This window comes from Labeo rohita, chromosome 13 (assembly GCF_022985175.1).
Source record: "Labeo rohita strain BAU-BD-2019 chromosome 13, IGBB_LRoh.1.0, whole genome shotgun sequence".
In the NCBI taxonomy this organism is placed as follows: Eukaryota; Metazoa; Chordata; class Actinopteri; order Cypriniformes; family Cyprinidae; genus Labeo; species Labeo rohita.
Window position 1 is genome coordinate 10,788,289 of NC_066881.1, and position 19,251 is coordinate 10,807,539.

General features: G+C 33.3%; 2 protein-coding genes across 6 annotated transcripts in view; one reads left to right on the forward strand and one right to left on the reverse strand.

Annotated features, from left to right (window-relative positions):
* Window positions 1-4,870: 4,870 nt before the first annotated feature.
* On the reverse strand, window positions 4,871-17,359 carry slc25a16 (solute carrier family 25 member 16). 4 transcript variants are annotated; one of them, XM_051126112.1, is made up of 10 exons: window positions 17,220-17,359; window positions 13,075-13,217; window positions 11,865-11,957; window positions 11,646-11,779; window positions 9,973-10,036; window positions 9,763-9,884; window positions 9,619-9,685; window positions 9,343-9,505; window positions 7,129-7,197; window positions 4,871-6,531 (listed from the first exon to the last, which is right to left on the reverse strand). In XM_051126112.1, the coding sequence occupies exons 2-10, from the start codon at window positions 13,169-13,171 to the stop codon at window positions 6,375-6,377; spliced, it is 966 nt and encodes a 321-aa protein (XP_050982069.1). In that variant the 5' UTR covers window positions 13,172-13,217; window positions 17,220-17,359; the 3' UTR covers window positions 4,871-6,374. The 4 variants fall into 4 exon arrangements, with proteins under 4 accessions (XP_050982069.1, XP_050982067.1, XP_050982070.1 ...); XM_051126110.1 differs by lacking the exon at window positions 17,220-17,359 and adding an exon at window positions 14,126-14,405; XM_051126113.1 differs by lacking the exon at window positions 17,220-17,359 and adding an exon at window positions 13,782-14,101.
* The window catches only part of tet1 (tet methylcytosine dioxygenase 1), a 55,893-nt gene continuing 53,887 nt past the window's right edge, over window positions 17,246-19,251 (forward strand). The window contains exon 1 of one of the 2 annotated variants that reach the window (XM_051126078.1): window positions 17,246-17,392. The gene's annotated coding sequence lies outside the window, so the exon portion shown is untranslated. The remainder of the gene's footprint in view (window positions 17,393-19,251) is intronic. The other variant, XM_051126079.1, reaches the window with a different exon arrangement.

Below are 19,251 nucleotides of genomic sequence, written 5' to 3' on the forward strand. Positions count from 1 at the left end.
CTGTTCAATTTGTCAGGGAAGGGGGAGAGGCATTATGCAGTATCATACGGGAGAGGTCTTTGTTGTCACCGGGAGGTGAGTGGGACCTGAGAGTGGATATTAGCCACCAACTCAAGTTCCCACAACAGATTGCTATAACATCTCTTCGACCAGACATTGTAATCTGGTCTACCACCACAAAGAGTGTTATAATGGCTGAACTAACTGTGCCATGGGAAGATGGGATCGAGGCAGCATTCGAGAGAAAAAAGGAGAAGTATGCAGACCTTGCAGCTGCATGCACACAAGCTGGGTGAAGGGCATATACTTTTCCAGTGGAGGTGGGCTGCAGAGGCTTCACTGGAACTTCCACACAGCGATTCCTTAAGACCCTCGGAGTCAGAGGCCACAAGCTGCAGAAGGCCCTGAAAGACCTGGCAGAGGAGGCAGAGCAGGGGAGCTTTTGGCTTTGGCTACGCAGGAAAGACAAGGCTTGGGGCAGAGATGGATCCTAGGGTGGCTGCAGGGGGCGGCAGGGAGACGTCCCTGCTGCTGCTCCACCACCCAGAGATGTTCCGGGATTAATGTGCTTATATTTACATATCATTATATCATTCTTTTTATTTGTATATCACAAATAAATTTAGTCAGTAACATTTATCGTTACTATTTATTTATTTATTTTATCTAGTTATTTATTTATTTAACTATTTATTATTCACATCCACCTATTAGTTTTAATATAAGTAAATCAGTGAAGAGTCATATATCACCGCTCTGTAGACAGAAAGTCTATTTATATACTCACGCTGCCTCGGCTACTGAACCACTCACTCAAGTGTGCACACACAGACAACATATACTCGTCAGTTTACTAAAACTACTGTACCATCTTTCAGGCTTTTTCAGGCTTTTTACTAAAACTACTGTACCATCTTTCAGGCTTTTTACTAAAACTACTGTACCATCTTTCAGGCTTTTTACTAAAACTACCCACCATCTTTCAGGCTTTTTACTAAAACTACCCACCATCTTTCAGGCTTTTTAAACTAAAACTTTCTACCACCATCTTTCAGGTTTTACTAAAACTACTGTACCATCTATCAGACTTTTTACTAAAACTACCCACCATCTTTCAGGCTTTTACTAAACTACTGTACCATCTTTCAGGCTTTTACTAAAACTACTGTACTTATCTGTCTCAGGCTTTTTACTAAAACTACCCACCATCTTTTTACAGGCTTTTTTCAGGCTTTTTACTAAAACTACCCACCATCTTTCAGGCTTTTTACTAAAACTACCCATTCTTTCAGGCTTTTACTAAAACTACAGGGTTTTTTTTTTAATAAAAACTACCCACCATCTTTCAGGCTTTTTACTAAAACTACCCACCATTTTTCAGGGTTTTTTAAAACTACCCACCATCTTTCAGGCTTTTTACTAAAACTACTGTACCATCTTTCAGGCTTTTTACTAAAACTACCCACCATTTTTCAGGCTTTTTACTAAAACTACTGTACCATCTTTCAGGCTTTTTACTAAAACTACTGTACCATCTTTCAGACTTTTTACTAAAACTACTGTACCATCTTTCAGACTTTTTACTAAAACTACTGTACCATCTTTCAGGCTTTTTACTAAAACTACTGTACCATCTTTCAGGCTTTTACTAAACTACTGTACCTTTCTCAGAAAAACTACTATTTCAGGCTGTTTACTTTTTTCAGGCTTTTTACTAAAACTACCCACCATCTTTCAGGCTTTTTACTAAAACTACCCACCATCTTTCAGGCTTTTTACTAAAACTACTGTACCATCTTTCAGGCTTTTTACTAAACTACCCACCATCTTTCAGGCTTTTTACTAAAACTACTGTACCATCTTTCAGGCTTTTTACTAAAACTACTGTACCATCTTTCAGGCTTTTTACTAAAACTACTGTACCATCTTTCAGGCTTTTTACTAAAACTACTGTACCATCTTTCAGGCTTTTTACTAAAACTACCCACCATCTTTCAGGCTTTTTACTAAAACTACTGTACCATCTTTCAGGCTTTTTACTAAAACTACCCACCATCTTTCAGGCTTTTTACTAAAACTACTGTACCATCTTTCAGTACCATCTTTTTACTAAAACAGGCTTTTTATCTTTCAGGCTTTTTACTAAAACTACTGTACCATCTTTCAGACTTTTTACTAAAACTACCCACCATCTTTCAGGCTTTATACTAAAACTACTGTACCATCTTTCAGGCTTTTACTAAACTACTGTACCTTTCTCAGAAATCTATCTGTCTCAGATTTTTTACTAAACCTACCCACCATCTTACAGGCTTTTTACTAAACCTATGCACCATCTTTCAGGCTTTTTACTAAACCTACCCACCATCTTACAGGCTTTTTACTAAACCTATGCACCATCTTTCAGGCTTTTTACTAAACCTACCCACCATCTTTCAGGCTTTTTACTAAAACTACTGTACCATCTTTCAGGCTTTTTACTAAAACTACCCACTATCTTTCAGGCTTTTTACTAAAACTACCCACCATCTTTCAGGCTTTTTACTAAAACTACCCACCATCTTTCAGGCTTTTTACTAAAACTACTGTACCATCTTTCAGGCTTTTTACTAAAACTACTGTACCATCTTTCAGGCTTTTTACTAAAACTACTGTACCATCTTTCAGGCTTTTTACTAAAACTTTTTACTAAAACTACTGTACCATCTTTTTCAGCTTTTTACTAAAACTACCCACCATCTTTCAGGCTTTTTACTTTTACTAACCACTTTCACTTTTTACTAAAACTACATCTTTTTCAGGCTTTTTACTAAAACTACTGTACCATCTTTCAGGCTTTTTACTAAAACTACTGTACCATCTTTCAGGCTTTTACTAAACTACTGTACCATCTTTCAGGCTTTTACTAAACTACATCTTTCAGGCTTTTTACTAAAACTACTGTACCATCTTTCAGGCTTTTACTAAACTACTACCCACCATCTTTCAGGCTTTTTACTAAACCTACCTCAGGCTTTTTACTAAAACTACCCACCATCTTTCAGGCTTTTTACTAAACTACCCACCATCTTTCAGGCTTTTTACTAAACTACACCATCTTTCAGGCTTTTTACTAAAACTACCCACTATCTTTCAGGCTTTTTACTAAAACTACCCACCATCTTTCAGACTTTTTACTAAAACTACTGTACCATCTTTCAGACTTTTTACTAAAACTACCCACCATCTTTCAGGCTTTTTACTAAAACTACTGTACATCTTTCAGGCTTTATACTAAAACTACTGTACCATCTTTCAGGCTTTTACTAAACTACTGTACCTGTCTCAGAAATCTATCTGTCTCAGGTTTTTTACTAAAACTACCCACCATCTTACAGGCTTTTTACTAAACCTACCCACCATCTTTCAGGCTTTTTACTAAACCTATGCACCATCTTTCAGGCTTTTTACTAAACCTACCCACCATCTTTCAGGCTTTTTACTAAAACTACTGTATCATCTTTCAGGCTTTTTACTAAACTACTATACCTGTCTCAGAAATCTGTCTGTCTCAGGCTTTTTACTACTTACTACTACTACCCACCTGTGATATCCGGTACCATAAATTAATTCCCGCGCGCTTTAATTCCTTGCTGTCATATACTATTACAAGACAACTGCAGTACAACTACATCAACTCCCTTGCTGTCTAAAAATGCTTACCCTTTTATTGTGGCCATTTGAGTTATCATTTAGAGAGCCCTTTGCGGCTTTTTCACTCTTTTGCCCTGTCTCTGTCCTGCCGGGGTCGCCAATTATGTTGCAGAATTTTCCTTGTTCAAAATAAATTGCTCTGAAGAGGTTTTGAAGCCAAGTTAACAAAAAGCTGAGTAATATTCGAACACCACTCCAGTCTCGTCTCAAACATATATATATATATATATATATATATATATATATATCCTAAAGTTGTTTGCAGCATTCCATATCTGCACTGTTGTATTTTTGGACAGGGTATTTTTTTTTTTACCATACATGAGTTCCTGAAGGTTGATCAATAGCTGTCATGTATTTCTAGCTCCTGAACAGGTTCTTTCCATGTCTCTGTGTTTTTCAAGCTTTGAAGGTTAGTTACTGCATTCCTCAGCACAGTCACTACACACAGTCAGATAACAACAAGTAGATAATAGTAGAATAGTTTTCTCTTGTGAATAGGCATAATTCTATTTATTATATTGATCCAAGATTAATGAAAATATTCTACAATATATACTTTATATAAGTATACCTTATATACTTAAATGCCTTAAACGCTTGAACCCAAGTTATCGCTGCTTGCAGCTATATTTCTTATTCTTATCAGTGTTGAAAACAGTTGTGCTGCTTTGGTGGAAACTGATACATTTTTCAGTATTCTTTGATAAAGTATAATTTCATTTAAACAAATAAAACACAACCAACTTATACTGACAATAAACCTCTGAACGGTAGTATAGTGTAATATTGCTTTATTTATTTCCAAAGTAGGCTACGGAAGGACCAAAATCTACACTGGCCAGTGAGGTCTACTTTTTTATGACATGCATGGTAACATGATAATCAGGACATATATTATAACCAGTGTTTTGTTTGTAACATATTTACCAGTCAAATTAGACGTTATCAAACAACAGTACCTTGCAAACATAGGAGGAAATGAATGCAAATGAATTGCTATGTGGGAGGCGTATTATAGTAAATCCATTTCCAAGCAAAAATGAGGGAACTTTAGGGAAATCCCACTGGATGACAAATGGTGTAAAATAGGATCATACAAACACTTACTGGCAATTCATATTTTAAGTATCTGAAAGCAATAAAGACAAAAAAGCCTATTTTTACTCCAAAGATATTGGTTTAGCATTTACATTTCTTTAATGATCTAAGCATACACACACAAAATCACATGTACAAAACAGACATTCTCACTTTGTTCAGTGCCTGTTAACCATTTCAATCTGACTTTATATTCATTATACAAATTTACCATGAATAAATAAAGGCGATTTATCCAAAGCAGCAAGATGAACTTTCTCTCAGGAATCAGCAAAGATAAGCTTAAGACAGACCTCATATTCTAGTGATTCAACTCGACAGCATTTAGTGCAAATAAACTGAAATGTGATCAATGAATCACGACCTTCACTACTCATACATGTATCCACTCAATAATAAAACTGTATCAGTCACTTTTGAATGTAGTCATACACACATATACTCAAAAATGTTCCCCTTCATCTCTGGAAACACATGCAGCTAAATGATCAACACCTACGTGAACCCAAAATTCAAATTTAAAGAGGTTTAAGAACTCAATTCACTGCAACACTGCCACCACATGGCAACAAAAGCAATTACAACAGAAAGAAACAAATGGAGCAGTTTAGAGCTCATTTACATACAAAACAATAGGCAATAGCTCTATTTTATATATATATATATATATATATTTATAAAAATAATAATAATCAGTGTTAATTTTCATCTGGCCTGGTAAAAGTGTAATACCAGTGTAAAAGGTATATTTGACATGCACTACTTGACAAGCAAGACAATTATTTATGACAACACATGGCAAGGCAAGTCATTATTGTATTTAATGGACTCTTTTAGTTCCCATCACAAATCAGCGAACAATAATTTAAGGTTCATATACATATCAGCTATGACCACACATTCTTATAAAAAGGGAGATTGTGAATTAATCTTGAACTGTAAGGCATCAGATATTAAAGCTGAGCTACAGTAACTTCTGCATGCGAACATGACTGAATACTGCATAGACATCATGTACACTCTCTTCCATTCACTGTATTATTGAATTGTAGAGGAAAGTCATCTTTATCAGTAAAAGAGACAAGTATCAGTCAATAAGACTTGAGGTGACTCTGATTTGCTGAAATATAAAGCTACATATGAATGAAACAAAGAAAAATCAACTTCCATTTTTGACATAAAAAGACATCAGTCATAATTAAAAGCACTGTTAAACACCAAATCAAACTGCCCACAAAGATAAAATGTACTGTGATTTTGTGTTATATGAGTGAAATATTAAGGCAGATTGTTCAAATTGAGACAGGATGGCTTCTTACAGTCAAGTTTCAGATGTAGGTTTCCATGGCATTTCCAGTGTCGGTTGTTTCTGATCCACACAAAACGGAAAAGCGAGCTTTTGTCTCTGTATCCATAGTGACTGTTGCTGGGCTGTGCAAAGCCACAGGTTTGCCGTTTGTGTGGGTGTTTTGTAAGAACTGGAGTTCAGATGACTGGTCACTGGAATGGCAGACAAGGCTGCTGTGATGTTGCCAGGGGTTGTTTCAACTCTTTTCTTTAAGGCTTAGTCACTGTTTGTTCTAGTTTAGATGCAGAACTTGCTTCATGAACTCGTAAGTGGTGAAGGCAACGGCCTGTGACGGTATACAGCGGATGTAGTTGAGGGACAGGCCCCGATACAGTCCTTTCTTAACACCATACTGGGTGTACACATACTTGAGAGTTTTTGTCAGGCTGCTGCTCAAAAAGAACAAAAAAAAAAAATTAGTGATCACAGAGAAAAGCTGATGGGAATTTTTGAGTGCAATATGCAAAAGAGATCTAACTGCTATACATTATATATATGCTTATTTGTATTAATGTTAAAAATGTTGAACGGTTTCCACAAACATATTAAGCAACACAACTGGTTTCAACATGAAAATGTTTTGAAATTTTCCTCAAGCAGCAAATCAGCAGATTTCTTAAAGATCAAGTGACACTGAAGACTTAAGTAACTGCTACTGCAAATTCAGCTTTGCCATCACAAAAATAAATTATGTTTTAAAATATATTAAAATATAAAACAGCGGTTCTATATTGTTTTTACTGTGTTTATTCAGCAAATAAACACAGCCTCTTAGGCAAAACATTAACTACTACAAACTTATGCGAATATATGTGTATATACACACACACACACACACACACACACACACAGTTATCTGCCACAATATGAAAATAATTATTACTCAGATTTTAATACTGATGCATCATAATTTACTTAACATTTTCACTAGTGTAAATCATTAAGGGAACAAAGACTTAAAATCATCCAAATTATATGATACTCACCAACATTTGTCAAAATCAGGCAGTGATGCACCTAACTGCATTCTCCTCCGGGCAACATCTAGTGGATATCTGTGCAGAAATGTTAGAAAGAACGTTTTATACAGTATGTAGAATGTATGTACAGTAACACAAATGCATATAACAGTTGAGATCAAAATTAGAGAACAATCGAGAAATACTTGATTTCTTCTAAAATACTGCTAATCTTTGTTCAAAAAAATTGTTCAAAATTTAAAGAAACACTCCACTTTTTTTTGAAAATAGGCTCATTTTCCAACTCCCCTGGAGTTAAACAGTTGAGTTTAACCGTTTTCGAATCCATTTAGACAATCTCCCGGTCTTCCGGTAGCACTTAAAAATGACCAAAGAGTTTCGATATTTTTCCTATTTAAAACATGACTCTTCTGTAGTTACATCGTGTGCTAAGACTGATAGAAAATGAAACATTGTGATTTTCTAGGCTGATATATCTAGAAACTATACTCTCATTCTGGCGTAATAATCAAGGAACTTTGTGGCTGTACCATGGGTGCAGCAGGCGCAATATTACACAGCACCTAAAAATAGGCTAACTTCCGTTAACATAACAAACATGACCACCTGCTTGCACAGGGAGACTATTTTCAGGTGCTGTGTAATATCATTGCGCCTGCCGCATCCATGGTACGGCAGCAAAGTTCCTTGATTATTATGCCAGAATGAGAGTATAGCTCCTAGCCATATCAGCCTAGAAAATTGCAACTTTTCATTTTCCATCAGTCTTAGTACACGATGTAACTACAAAAGAGTCAAGTTTTATATATGAAAAATATCGAAACTCCTTAGTCATTTTTGCGCGAGATGCTAACGGTCCAATCAGATTCAATAAACTATGCTAAGCTGCGCTAAAAGTGTTACCGCCAGACCTGGAGATCGACTGAATGGATTCGAAAACGGTAAAACTCAACTGTTTAACAGTAGGGGAGTTGGAAAATGAGCCTATTTTTTAAAAAAGTGGAGTGTTCCTTTAAAGGAATATTCGCTGTATGTGTATACCACAGTTCTACTAACATGTTTGGAAAAATATCCAAGGCATTTCAACAACAACAACAAAAAAATGTATTTTGTGGAAAACACAGTGATCAAAATTAGAGACCAGTAACCACTGTAGCACAAAAGAAGTTTACAACTAAAATTTTGGAGGGTTACAGCTGTCAGAAATTGGTAAGAAGTGTAGAGGCTCTTTGCTTTGAATGACTTCAGCACATCACTAGTTTCTCACACTGTGCTGGTGTGATCTTGATCCACTCTTCCACTCTCCTCCATAGTTTGGTAACTGTAGTGGGTTTCTTAGCTATAACTTTGACACCAAAGATTTTCCAGAGATTTTCAGTCGGGATTAGATTAAGACTCTGGGCCAGCCATTTTATTATTTCAGTGTTCTTAGCTTCCAGGAACTGCTTTGCGACAAGTGCATTTTCTTGCATGAAAATTGCAGGCTGATTTAGAAATGCTTGCAGGGGAAAAAGCTGCATGTTACTGAGGGAGGTTATAATAAACATTTGCATTCACCCTGCCATGTATCTGTATAAGAGGCCCAACTCCTGCAGCAGAAAACACCCCCCAAACTATGACACTTCCTCATCCACCTTTTACTGACTTCTTTACGCACTTGGGCTTCAGTCTTTCTTCAGTTTGACACCGAACAAAATGTTTCCCATCAAAATCAAATAAATTAAACTCGCTCTCATCACTAAAGTGAACTTTGGATCAGTTCTCTCTCCACACAACTTGCTCCTCAGCAAATGTGAGCTTAGCCTATTGACTCCTCTAATTTTGATCAGAGTTCTTTTCAAGTATCTTATGTAAGTTTTATGTGCTTAAAAATAAATATGCTTAAAAACTGGCCTTCTGCTTCTGTTAGGATTCAAACAGGACTAAGCAGTGACCTTGAAATTTGGGAAATTATAAGTTGTTCTCTAATATATATATATATATATATATATACAGTAGTCAACCTTTGAAGTGGATCAAAACCTTTCATCAAAGTTGTCCTAAAACCAAAACAATACACCGTTCTTGTCTTAGGACAACTTTGATGGGCTTTTTTGATCCACTTCAAATGTTGACTACTGTATATATATATAGTTACTTTAAAGCTAAATAACAGTTGTAAAATAGAAAACTAGAAAACATAGAAAACAAGGCATTTAATAAATAAATAAATAAACATACGATATAGTTTGAGCAATCGCTCCAGCAACTCCACCACACATCAGATTGACATGCGTCTTCAGCACTAGAACATCAGGATTGTCGAGAGACGGCTTGCCTAGGAGCTCTGGAAAGTGAGTGAGTCCCAGAGTCTTCAATGTACCGAATGTGAAAAAAGAAAAGCCTGGAACATAGAGGAAAACAATGACATGAGGAAGCGAGGTAAAGTAAAAGTAGGTGCTTCTCAGTTTCACACATTTTACTTTATAATTTTCATAAAATAAACAAGAAAATAACCTGCATATGGAGCCATGCCAATGATTGTGGGGGTCAAACCACGGTAGAATCCAGAGATACCTCCTTCCTTTAAAGACAAAACACTGTCATGCAAAAGGGACGCATAGAAGGTTTCTTATTTAAAATTCTTTCCTGTCTTCATACCTTAAGGTAAATAGTCTGAAACGCATTTCGTATGCCAGTGTAGCGATGTTCTCCTGTCACTTGAAACGCCAAGCGGGCTCGGATAACATCGAGTGGATAGGTACAAATAACTGCAGTCATCCCTGCAGAAAGAATAAAAATTTTTGTCAATAACACTCATCATGTTGTTACAAGGTTCTTGGAAAAAAGTCAAGGAAAACAATCACAAACCTGCCATAGATCCTGCCATGAGCCGATGAATATGCCCAGATATTCCAAGTTGTGTGTTAAGGAACTGAAAGTACAATTTAAAAAAAAAAACACTTACTATAAGCATTACAAAATCTAAATAGCATTAGTACAAAACTGTGTACTAACAAAAATTAGGGGAAGCTACATTGAAATTTTTGAAGTAAAGTTAAGACACTGACATAAAATAGTTAACTAAGAAAGCAGAAGCTGTAAGGTGACCATATACAGTAATTTCAAATACAGTTGAGGTCAAAAGTTTACATACACCTTGCAGAATCTGAAAAACATTACTTATTTTACTAAAGTAAGAGGGATTGTACAAAATGTGTGTTATTGTTTATTTAGTACTGACCTGAATAAGATATTTCTCATAAAAGATGTTTACACATAGTCCACAAAAGAAATTAAAGTTGAATTTATAAAAATGACCCTGTTCAAAAGTTTACATACACTTGAATGTTCCACAGCTGTGTGTGTGTGTGTTTTAAGTGATAGTTGTCCCTTGTTTGTCTTAAACAGTTAAACTGCCTGCTGTCCCACAAATTCTTTGGTTTTTCAGACTTTTTGTGTATTTGAACGCCCTTATGCAACTATTACAGAAGGTTCAAATGCTCACTGATGCTCCAGAAGAGCCAGGGTGTGACGATCAGGATAAACTTAACGTATTTTGTCTTCTGGGAAACATGTAAATATCTTCTGTAAAAATATGATTTTAGGCAAAATAAGAAAAATGTACACATCTTCAATCTGTTCAAAAGTTTACACCCCTGGCTCCTAATGCATTGTTTTTCCTTCTGGAGCATCAGTGAGCATTTGAACTTTCTGTAATAGTTGCATATGAGTCCCTCAGTTGTCCTCAGTGTGCAAAGATGGATCTCAAAATCATACAGTCATTTTTAGAAAGGGTTCAAATACACATAAATGCTGAAAAACCAAAGAATTTGTGGGACCTGGAGGATTTTTCTGAAGAACAGCAGACAGTTTAACTGTTCGGGACAAACAAGGGATTCATGAACAACTATCACTAAAGAAAAAAAACAACTGTGGATCATTCAGGTAGCAACACAGTATTAAGAATCAAGTGTGTGTAAACTTTTGAACTTATTCAGGTCAGTACTAAACAAAAAAAATAACATGAATTTTGTTTGATCCCTCTTGTTTTGGTAAAATAATAAACATTTTGCAGATTCTGCAAGGTCATGTAAACTTTTGACCCCAACTGTATACAAGCATCAGATAATATTATTAATTTTACTCAATACAATTGGTTAGTATTTAGCCAGCCCAGTATCATTTATAGAGATACATTTACAATGAACACAAATCATAAAAAGTGGAAAAGTGTTTTTGATACCAGAAAAAAACATAAAATGCCCCACAGAAACTTCTAAAATAAAACTGTGAATCAGACTAGTGCTTCACTTGAGAGGACAGTTTAGGAGATTGTGTTTGATTACAATCTATTTTTATGGCTGCTTGTGCAATACAACATGACAAAAAACCTAGAAGTATTACCGGAATAGCTATGGTATTTTGAACAACTGTCACACTACTAAAAATATAGTTACTGTATGTTAATAACGTCACTGTGTTTAGTTTGTTCCCCAAAACTGGTTGGCATTATTAAATAATGACTTTGAAACATAAGTAACCTTTTTGTAGTTATCAAAAGCCATAAACTGAATGGCTCCATATGGGAAAATCCTGATCATCATAGCTCCATTTCCTTTGTATAGTCCAAGGAAGCCCTCTTTTTTTGGCACAGCCTTAAGTGTGGCAAACACTCCTAAAAAAAAAAACCACACACACACAAGATAACATCACATGTTCAACTGTTTTATTAAGCCAGAAACATTTTGAGTTTAACTCACCAAGGTGTTTGTAATGAGGATTTTGAGCTTGTAGTAAAATTTTTACTCTATCGAGAGGCGCTATGGTGGACTTGGCACAGCATCCTGCAACACCTAAATATAAAAATATAAACAGAATAACGCTTAATCCATAAATAAATCATTTTAAAATGAAAACAATCATAATAAAACACTTACTAAAAAAGACTACACATTTATCTGTCTACCTTCGTGTCATGTGATCTATAAAAAGGCATTGTTTAACTAAAAATGAAAATTTCCTGAACATTTACTCACTCTCAGGTTATTCCAGAGGTAGATGAGTTTGTTTCTTTATCAGAACAAATTTGGAGAAATTAGGCATTACGTCACTTGCTCACCAATGGATCCTCTGCAGCGAATGGGTGCCGTCAGAATGAGAGCCCAAACAGCTGACATCACAATAATCCACAAATAATTGACACGACTCCAGTCCATCAATAAATGTCTTGTGAAGTGAAAAGCTGTGTGTTTTTAATAAACAAATTCATAATTGAGACATATTTTAACTTTAAACCATTCCTTCCAGCTAAAATAAGAGTTGTCCTCTATCCATAATATTGCTTTCTAAAGTAAAAAAAAAAAAGTTGTATCGTCTGAGAGATACGCATAGATCGAGTTCTAAACAAATATGTCAATCGATTTTGATGGATTAATGGACTTGCATTTTTGCCATAAGTGACAGTTCGCAATTATAACTCCTTTAAACACTTAAAACAGATACGTTTCTCACAAACATGCAGCTTTTCACTTCACAGAACATTAACTGATGGACTGGAGTCGTGTGAATTTGTTGTTGAGTGCTGTGATGTTTTTATCAGCTGTCTGGATTATGTTGTTGATGACGGCACCCATTCACTGCAGAGGATCCACTGGTGAGCAAGTGAGGTAATGCAACATTTCTCCAAATCTGTTCTGATGAAGAAACAAACTCGTGGATGTAATTCAATAAATTATTTTTTTTGTAAATTATTACAAAGTTTCAGCAGACAATAAATAAATAAATAAAAAACCTTTGGGAATCTCTGTATTAAACTTAAAGACTTCAATGCAAACACAGTTAAAAAAAAAAAACACACTTACAACCTATACTGTAAGTAAATGCAGATTCATACTTGCATACTACAAGATATGTAAGAGTGGCTGAATAGACATACTTTAGTACATAAACATTTTGTGGTTAAAACTTCACCTCCAGCTGCGAAAGAGCGTAACCAGTAGTAGTAGTCTTTCTGGACAGGAGCTGGGATTTGAGCCCGAGTCCCTGAGGACACAGCCTCTGTGGTCATGATGGCTGCTATCAGAACTGCAGTACATTGATGTCTTCAGCACACTCTGGAATGTAGTAAACAAACACATGCATTGTTATCATTATGTCTTAACTGATCTATGCCATAGGCTGGACTATGCACACAGGAGAGTCGTATCAGTCATAAACAGATGGACAGCATTGTAAATGTATTACTTTATGAGTACCTGGTTTGGAGAAATGTTAACAGATCCAGTTCTTTAAGATACAAAGACAAACCAAATCATGTACAGGTGCCATCAGTATAAGTGAGCGGTTCCAGCTCTTTAACATTAATATGTAATTCTGTATTAATGCTTACATAAAAGACAGATTATTCAATAATTAATGCAAACATATTTTTTTCTGGCTAAATGACTGTGCTGCACTATGCAATCACATGTCAATACATGCACTGAAAGATTACCATACTCACGACGTACGTCAAAAACTACCACGGTGATGTCAGAGGGGAAAAAAAGCATGGACATTTTTGTACTTTCTTTTTAGTGCGTAAACGTCTGGTCTGCTTTTTCGCAACTGGCTAAATGTGATAAAATTGTCTACATGCGTAAGCATTTATAACTCTAAAGGTAGCCTACCTTGGTTACCTTGGTTACTGTTGTTTATTCCGTGCGTCAACCAGCCATATTACACTAGAGATTTCACTCCTCATGTAATTTACACTGAATTATTTGGATCATTCACAGACAGACGTTTTCAGTAGCTCTGACCTGAATTCTTGGAAACCGATAAAATAAACACTGGCTAAAATCAAGGTCACTGGTTGCACAACTGTATATGGACCTGTGTGATACTGAAGCTGTCAGCTCTTCCTGTTATAAACACTGCGTCTGAACTGCGTGAACACTATACGTCAACGACGACACGATTGTTCGTTTGACATTAGACGCATAGACGTATTAATTTCTTTGTATTTAAACGATGTACTTACATAAAACACAATTCAAGACATATTGACATTTTTTCACGTGTTTGTCGGCAGTTACGTCCACATCGTGTCCGTCCTTCACTGATTCGTTTCCTGTCGCAGAATTACTACGTAATTGCGTGTCAACGCACCACCACAGCGTTTCATTTTGTGAGATTTTTTTTAACGTTCATCTACATTCATATATCAGGTTTAGCGTGATAAAATATTGTATAATATTATATATTGTTATCTTTTAATTCAATAAAATGAATTGATGTAAATCATCGTGATGACGATTTTGTTGTTGTTTTAGCATTCATCTGATTTTTTTTGAGAAAAGATTGTCTATAATAATAATGTATTGCAAAAATGTGGTGTTTGTTTTCTATTCATCTGAATTTTTTTGAGGAATTATTGTCTATGTATGAAAATTACGTAATACAATAATTATTATTATTATTATAATATAGACAATTTATATATAATATAAATTATTATAATATAATTAATATAATATATTAGTAGTTGTAATAACAATAATGATCATTTTAAATTGTATGTGTTTGTTTTCTCTTCATCTGACTTTTTTGAGGAATTATTGCCTTTATATTAAAATTGTGTAATATAAATAATAAAAATAAAGGCATAATTTATATATATATATATATATATATATATATATATATTATAAACAATAATAGTATAATATAATAGTAGTTGTATTAGCAATAATGATAATTTTAAATGTCATATGTTTGTTTTATATTCATCTGACTATTTTGAAGAATTATTGCCTTTATATTAAAATTGCGTAATATAATAATAATAATATAGACAATTTATATATACTATACATAATTATAATATAATATAATATAATATAATGTAATATAATATAGTAGTAGCTGCAATAACAATAATGATCATTTTAAATGTCATGTTTGTTTTCTATACCTCTGACTTTTTAAAATAATTATTGCCTTTATATTAAAATTGTGTAATAATAATAATAATAATAATAATAATATAAAATTATAAATAATAATATAGATATAATGTGTGTGTGTATATATATATATATATATGTGTGTGTGTGTGTGTATTATAAATATAATAATAATAATAATAATAATAATATATAATAGTAGGAGTAGTAGTAATAACAATAATGATAATTTTAAATGTTATATGTTTCCTATTCCTCTGACTTTTTGGAAGAATCATTGCCTTTATATTAAAATTGTGTAATAAAGTAATAATAATAATAACATAAACATAACGTATATATATTATAAATATAATAATATATTATATGTAGTAGTAATAACAATAATAATAATTTTAAATGTTTTAAATGTTTTTTTAAGAATTATTGCCTTTATACTAAAATTGCGTAATAAGATAATAATGATAATAATAATAATTTATATAAATTATAAACAATTACAACATAATATAATATATAACAGTAGTAATAACAATAATGATAATTTTGCCTTTATAAAGAAATATCGCCTTTATATTAAAATTATGTAGTAAAATAATAATGATAATAATATAGACATAACGTATATATATTATAAATATAATAATATATGTAGTAGTAATAACAATAATAATAATTTTAAATGTTTTAAATGTTTTTTAAGAATTATTGCCTTTATACTAAAATTGCGTAATAAGATAATAATGATAATAATAATAATTTATATTAATTATAAACAATTATAACATAATATAATATATAACAGTAGTAATAACAATAATGATAATTTTGCCTTTATAAAGAAATATCGCCTGTATATTAAAATTGTGTAATAAAATAATAATAATAATAATATAGACATAACGTATATATATTATAAATATAATAATATATTATATGTAGTAGTAATAACAATAATAATAATTTTAAATGTTTTAAATGTTTTTTAAGAATTATTGCCTTTATACTAAAATTGCGTAATAAGATAATAATGATAATAATAATAATTTATATAAATTATAAACAACTATAACATAATATAATATATAATAGTAGTAATAACAATAATGATAATTTTGCCTTTATAAAGAAATATCACCTTTATATTAAAATTGTGTAATAAAATAATAATAATAATAATAATATAGACATAACGTATATATATTATAAATATAATAATATATTATATATAGTAGTAATAACAATAATAATAATTTAAATGTTTTAAATGTTTTTTAAGAATTATTGCCTTTATACTAAAATTGCGTAATAAGATAATAATGATAATAATAATAATTATTTATATAAATTATAAACAACTATAACATAATATAATATATAATAGTAGTAATAACAATAATGATAATTTTGCCTTTATAAAGAAATATTGCCTTTATATTAAAATTGTGTAACAAAATAATAATATTAATAATATAGACATAACGTATATATATTAGAAATATAATAATATATGTAGTAGCAATAACAATAATAATAATTTTAAATGTTTTAAATGTTTTTTAAGAATTATTGCCTTTATACTAAAATTGTGTAATAAGATAATAATGATAATAATAATAATTTATATTAATTATAAACAATTATAACATAATATATAATAGTAGTAATAACAATAATAAGTTTGCCTGTATAAAGAAATATCGCCTGTATATTAAAATTGCGTAATAAAATAATAATAACAATAATAATAGTATTAATAATAATAAAATCATGAGAGAGATATATAAGACAGTTATAATTGTAATGTAAAGTAGGCTATTATTATTCCTCATAAACACAGATTGTCATACAAGCTCATTCACATTCATTGGTAAACTGAGAAGTGACGACAGTCATAGTGAAACTGACGTCATGTAAGTCGTGGTGCACGCATTTAGATGTGTTAGCAGTTAGCTCAAAGCACAGTGAGTTAGCAGCCTAAAAATTGATATGATATTTAGACCGATTTCAGCACAGATCGCCTATGCTGAGAACAGGAATCCAGTCCGGATTTTCCCGCCGCCTCACGCCGACGTCCATTAAATATCCTGAAGTTGACTGGAGAGTGTAGGTCGAGCCTGGCAGAGGGCTGCCGTGAATGGATTGACATAAGAAGGATTTGCCTTTTACCAGGTGCTATAGTCTCGGTGGCAGCATGTCAATGTTACAGTTCAAAGATACGCCGTGAAGACGATATTCCCGCGTGCCTAGGGAAGATCCATCGAAGAGAAATGCTGAAGGATCGGTCGTGTCGTACAGGCGGGGAATATTATTAGCCCTCAGACAGTGCATCTGTCTCTCCGGTATGTAAAGTATTTCAACTCCCTTCAAAGTGTTCATAACAAAACAGCAACCCACAGATTACAGCCCCCTTGTTTAATTATTTGCTTCGTAGCACGTTTGAAAGTTTCTCGAGCAGTTTATAGAAACCGAAACGAAGTGTTGTAAGAGATAAGCGTGTGAGAACGTTAAGCGATTAGTCAGCCACTGTTACTGCTGTCACAAAACCTACTTAGTTCCCTACTTAGACAGCATTTTTGGACATCGTAGGCGCGTGACTCGCAATTTTGCACGAGGCTGTGACGCACAAAAATGCTGTGTAGTTAGGGAGCTCACTAGGTTTAGGACACAGCCAATGTGTAAACTTGAGTGTCTTTAGATCCACTTGTCAGAAGAACCATAGCTCACACTTGCCTAATTTGTATTTACGTTTTACTCATAACAAGTGCCAAAACACTTGTTTCACTTGAGGGAAACTTTGAATCACATACACACAGCTGACACGTAAACAAACAGCTGAAACCAATAAACCTGTAAATGTAGGAAGTTTGAGTATCCCTTATAAAAAAAGCGTGGTATTTTATGATTGCCATAATCATAAACCATGTCATTTAAAGTAGTATCATGGTACTCAAACATTGTCCAGAATTGACTAGTGTCCAAAAGCTATGATAGCACAACTGTTTAATAACCATGTAATACCATGGTAAGCACGAGGATTTGTCTTATTAGCTGTGCTATCCCTACTGTGTTTGTGCACTGAATACTTTGTACCTAAAATCTGCATAATATTTCCTTTATTGTACCAACATTACCACTATTGTGCATTTCTTCCTGACTGAAATATATTCACATTAGTTACATATGTTTTATGGTAGAAACTGTACAAAGATTGGAATAGTGAGGAATAAGTATATCTAATAACTGTGTGATATGCCAGATGACATGATTATCTGTTTACTGTATGGTTCACATTACACTTCATTAGCTTGAAGTTAATGACCCAATTTAACGGCTTGGTGAGCGCATTTTTCTTCGCTGTGTTTATTAATTTTTTTTAAACATTGACACAGTCATTCTTTAAGTTTACATTACAGCCATGAATCACAGTTTCCTGCTTGCTGGTATGTTCTTGTTTTAAAAAATATGCAAAGTGTAGGATGTGTGTCAGTCGTATCCCTAGTTTGTGAATCAGTGTGTTGTGTACATGACGTACATACCACTGGGGACCGGTAAGGACCCTGAGTCACTACAACATAGGGACACTGATGAATCTATTTCCAGCAATGTGACAGCATACTCATATTGAAAAACATCACCACTGTTATTTATTAACAGTAGCAGCAGGACCAATATATTTCTGACAGTATTTTTAATGCTGTTTAAAGTACGTTATGAAAAATAATTTGAATGGACAGTCTGCAATGTGCAAAAATCTTCGGCCATTAGTATTTTCACCAACAAAAAAATAGTTTTAAGCCAGTTATTACTATCTTTTGCTGTTGTGTATTAGGAAATATCAGTTTATATTTCCAAACATTAATTTTGCCATTAATTGTAATAATCCAGTAAGATATATCCAAATTTTATATCCAAATGGAGTCTAACAACAGACCATCATCCAGTCTGGCATTACATGTGGAAACAACTAAAGAAAAAACTCAGACTAAATCCAGAAGGACCGTGGCAACATCTCCAAGACACTTGAAGAAACCTTCCTCCTTAAATAAAATCTATTTGTGACATTATTTTTGAATGCATCGTCACTTCACAGCATTATTTTAGTTTTGAAAGTGCCTAAAACTTTTAACAGTACTGTAGCTTTGCAAGTAGGTCTCATGAAGCATCTTGGAGACGTTACCACAGTTCTGGATTTAGTCTG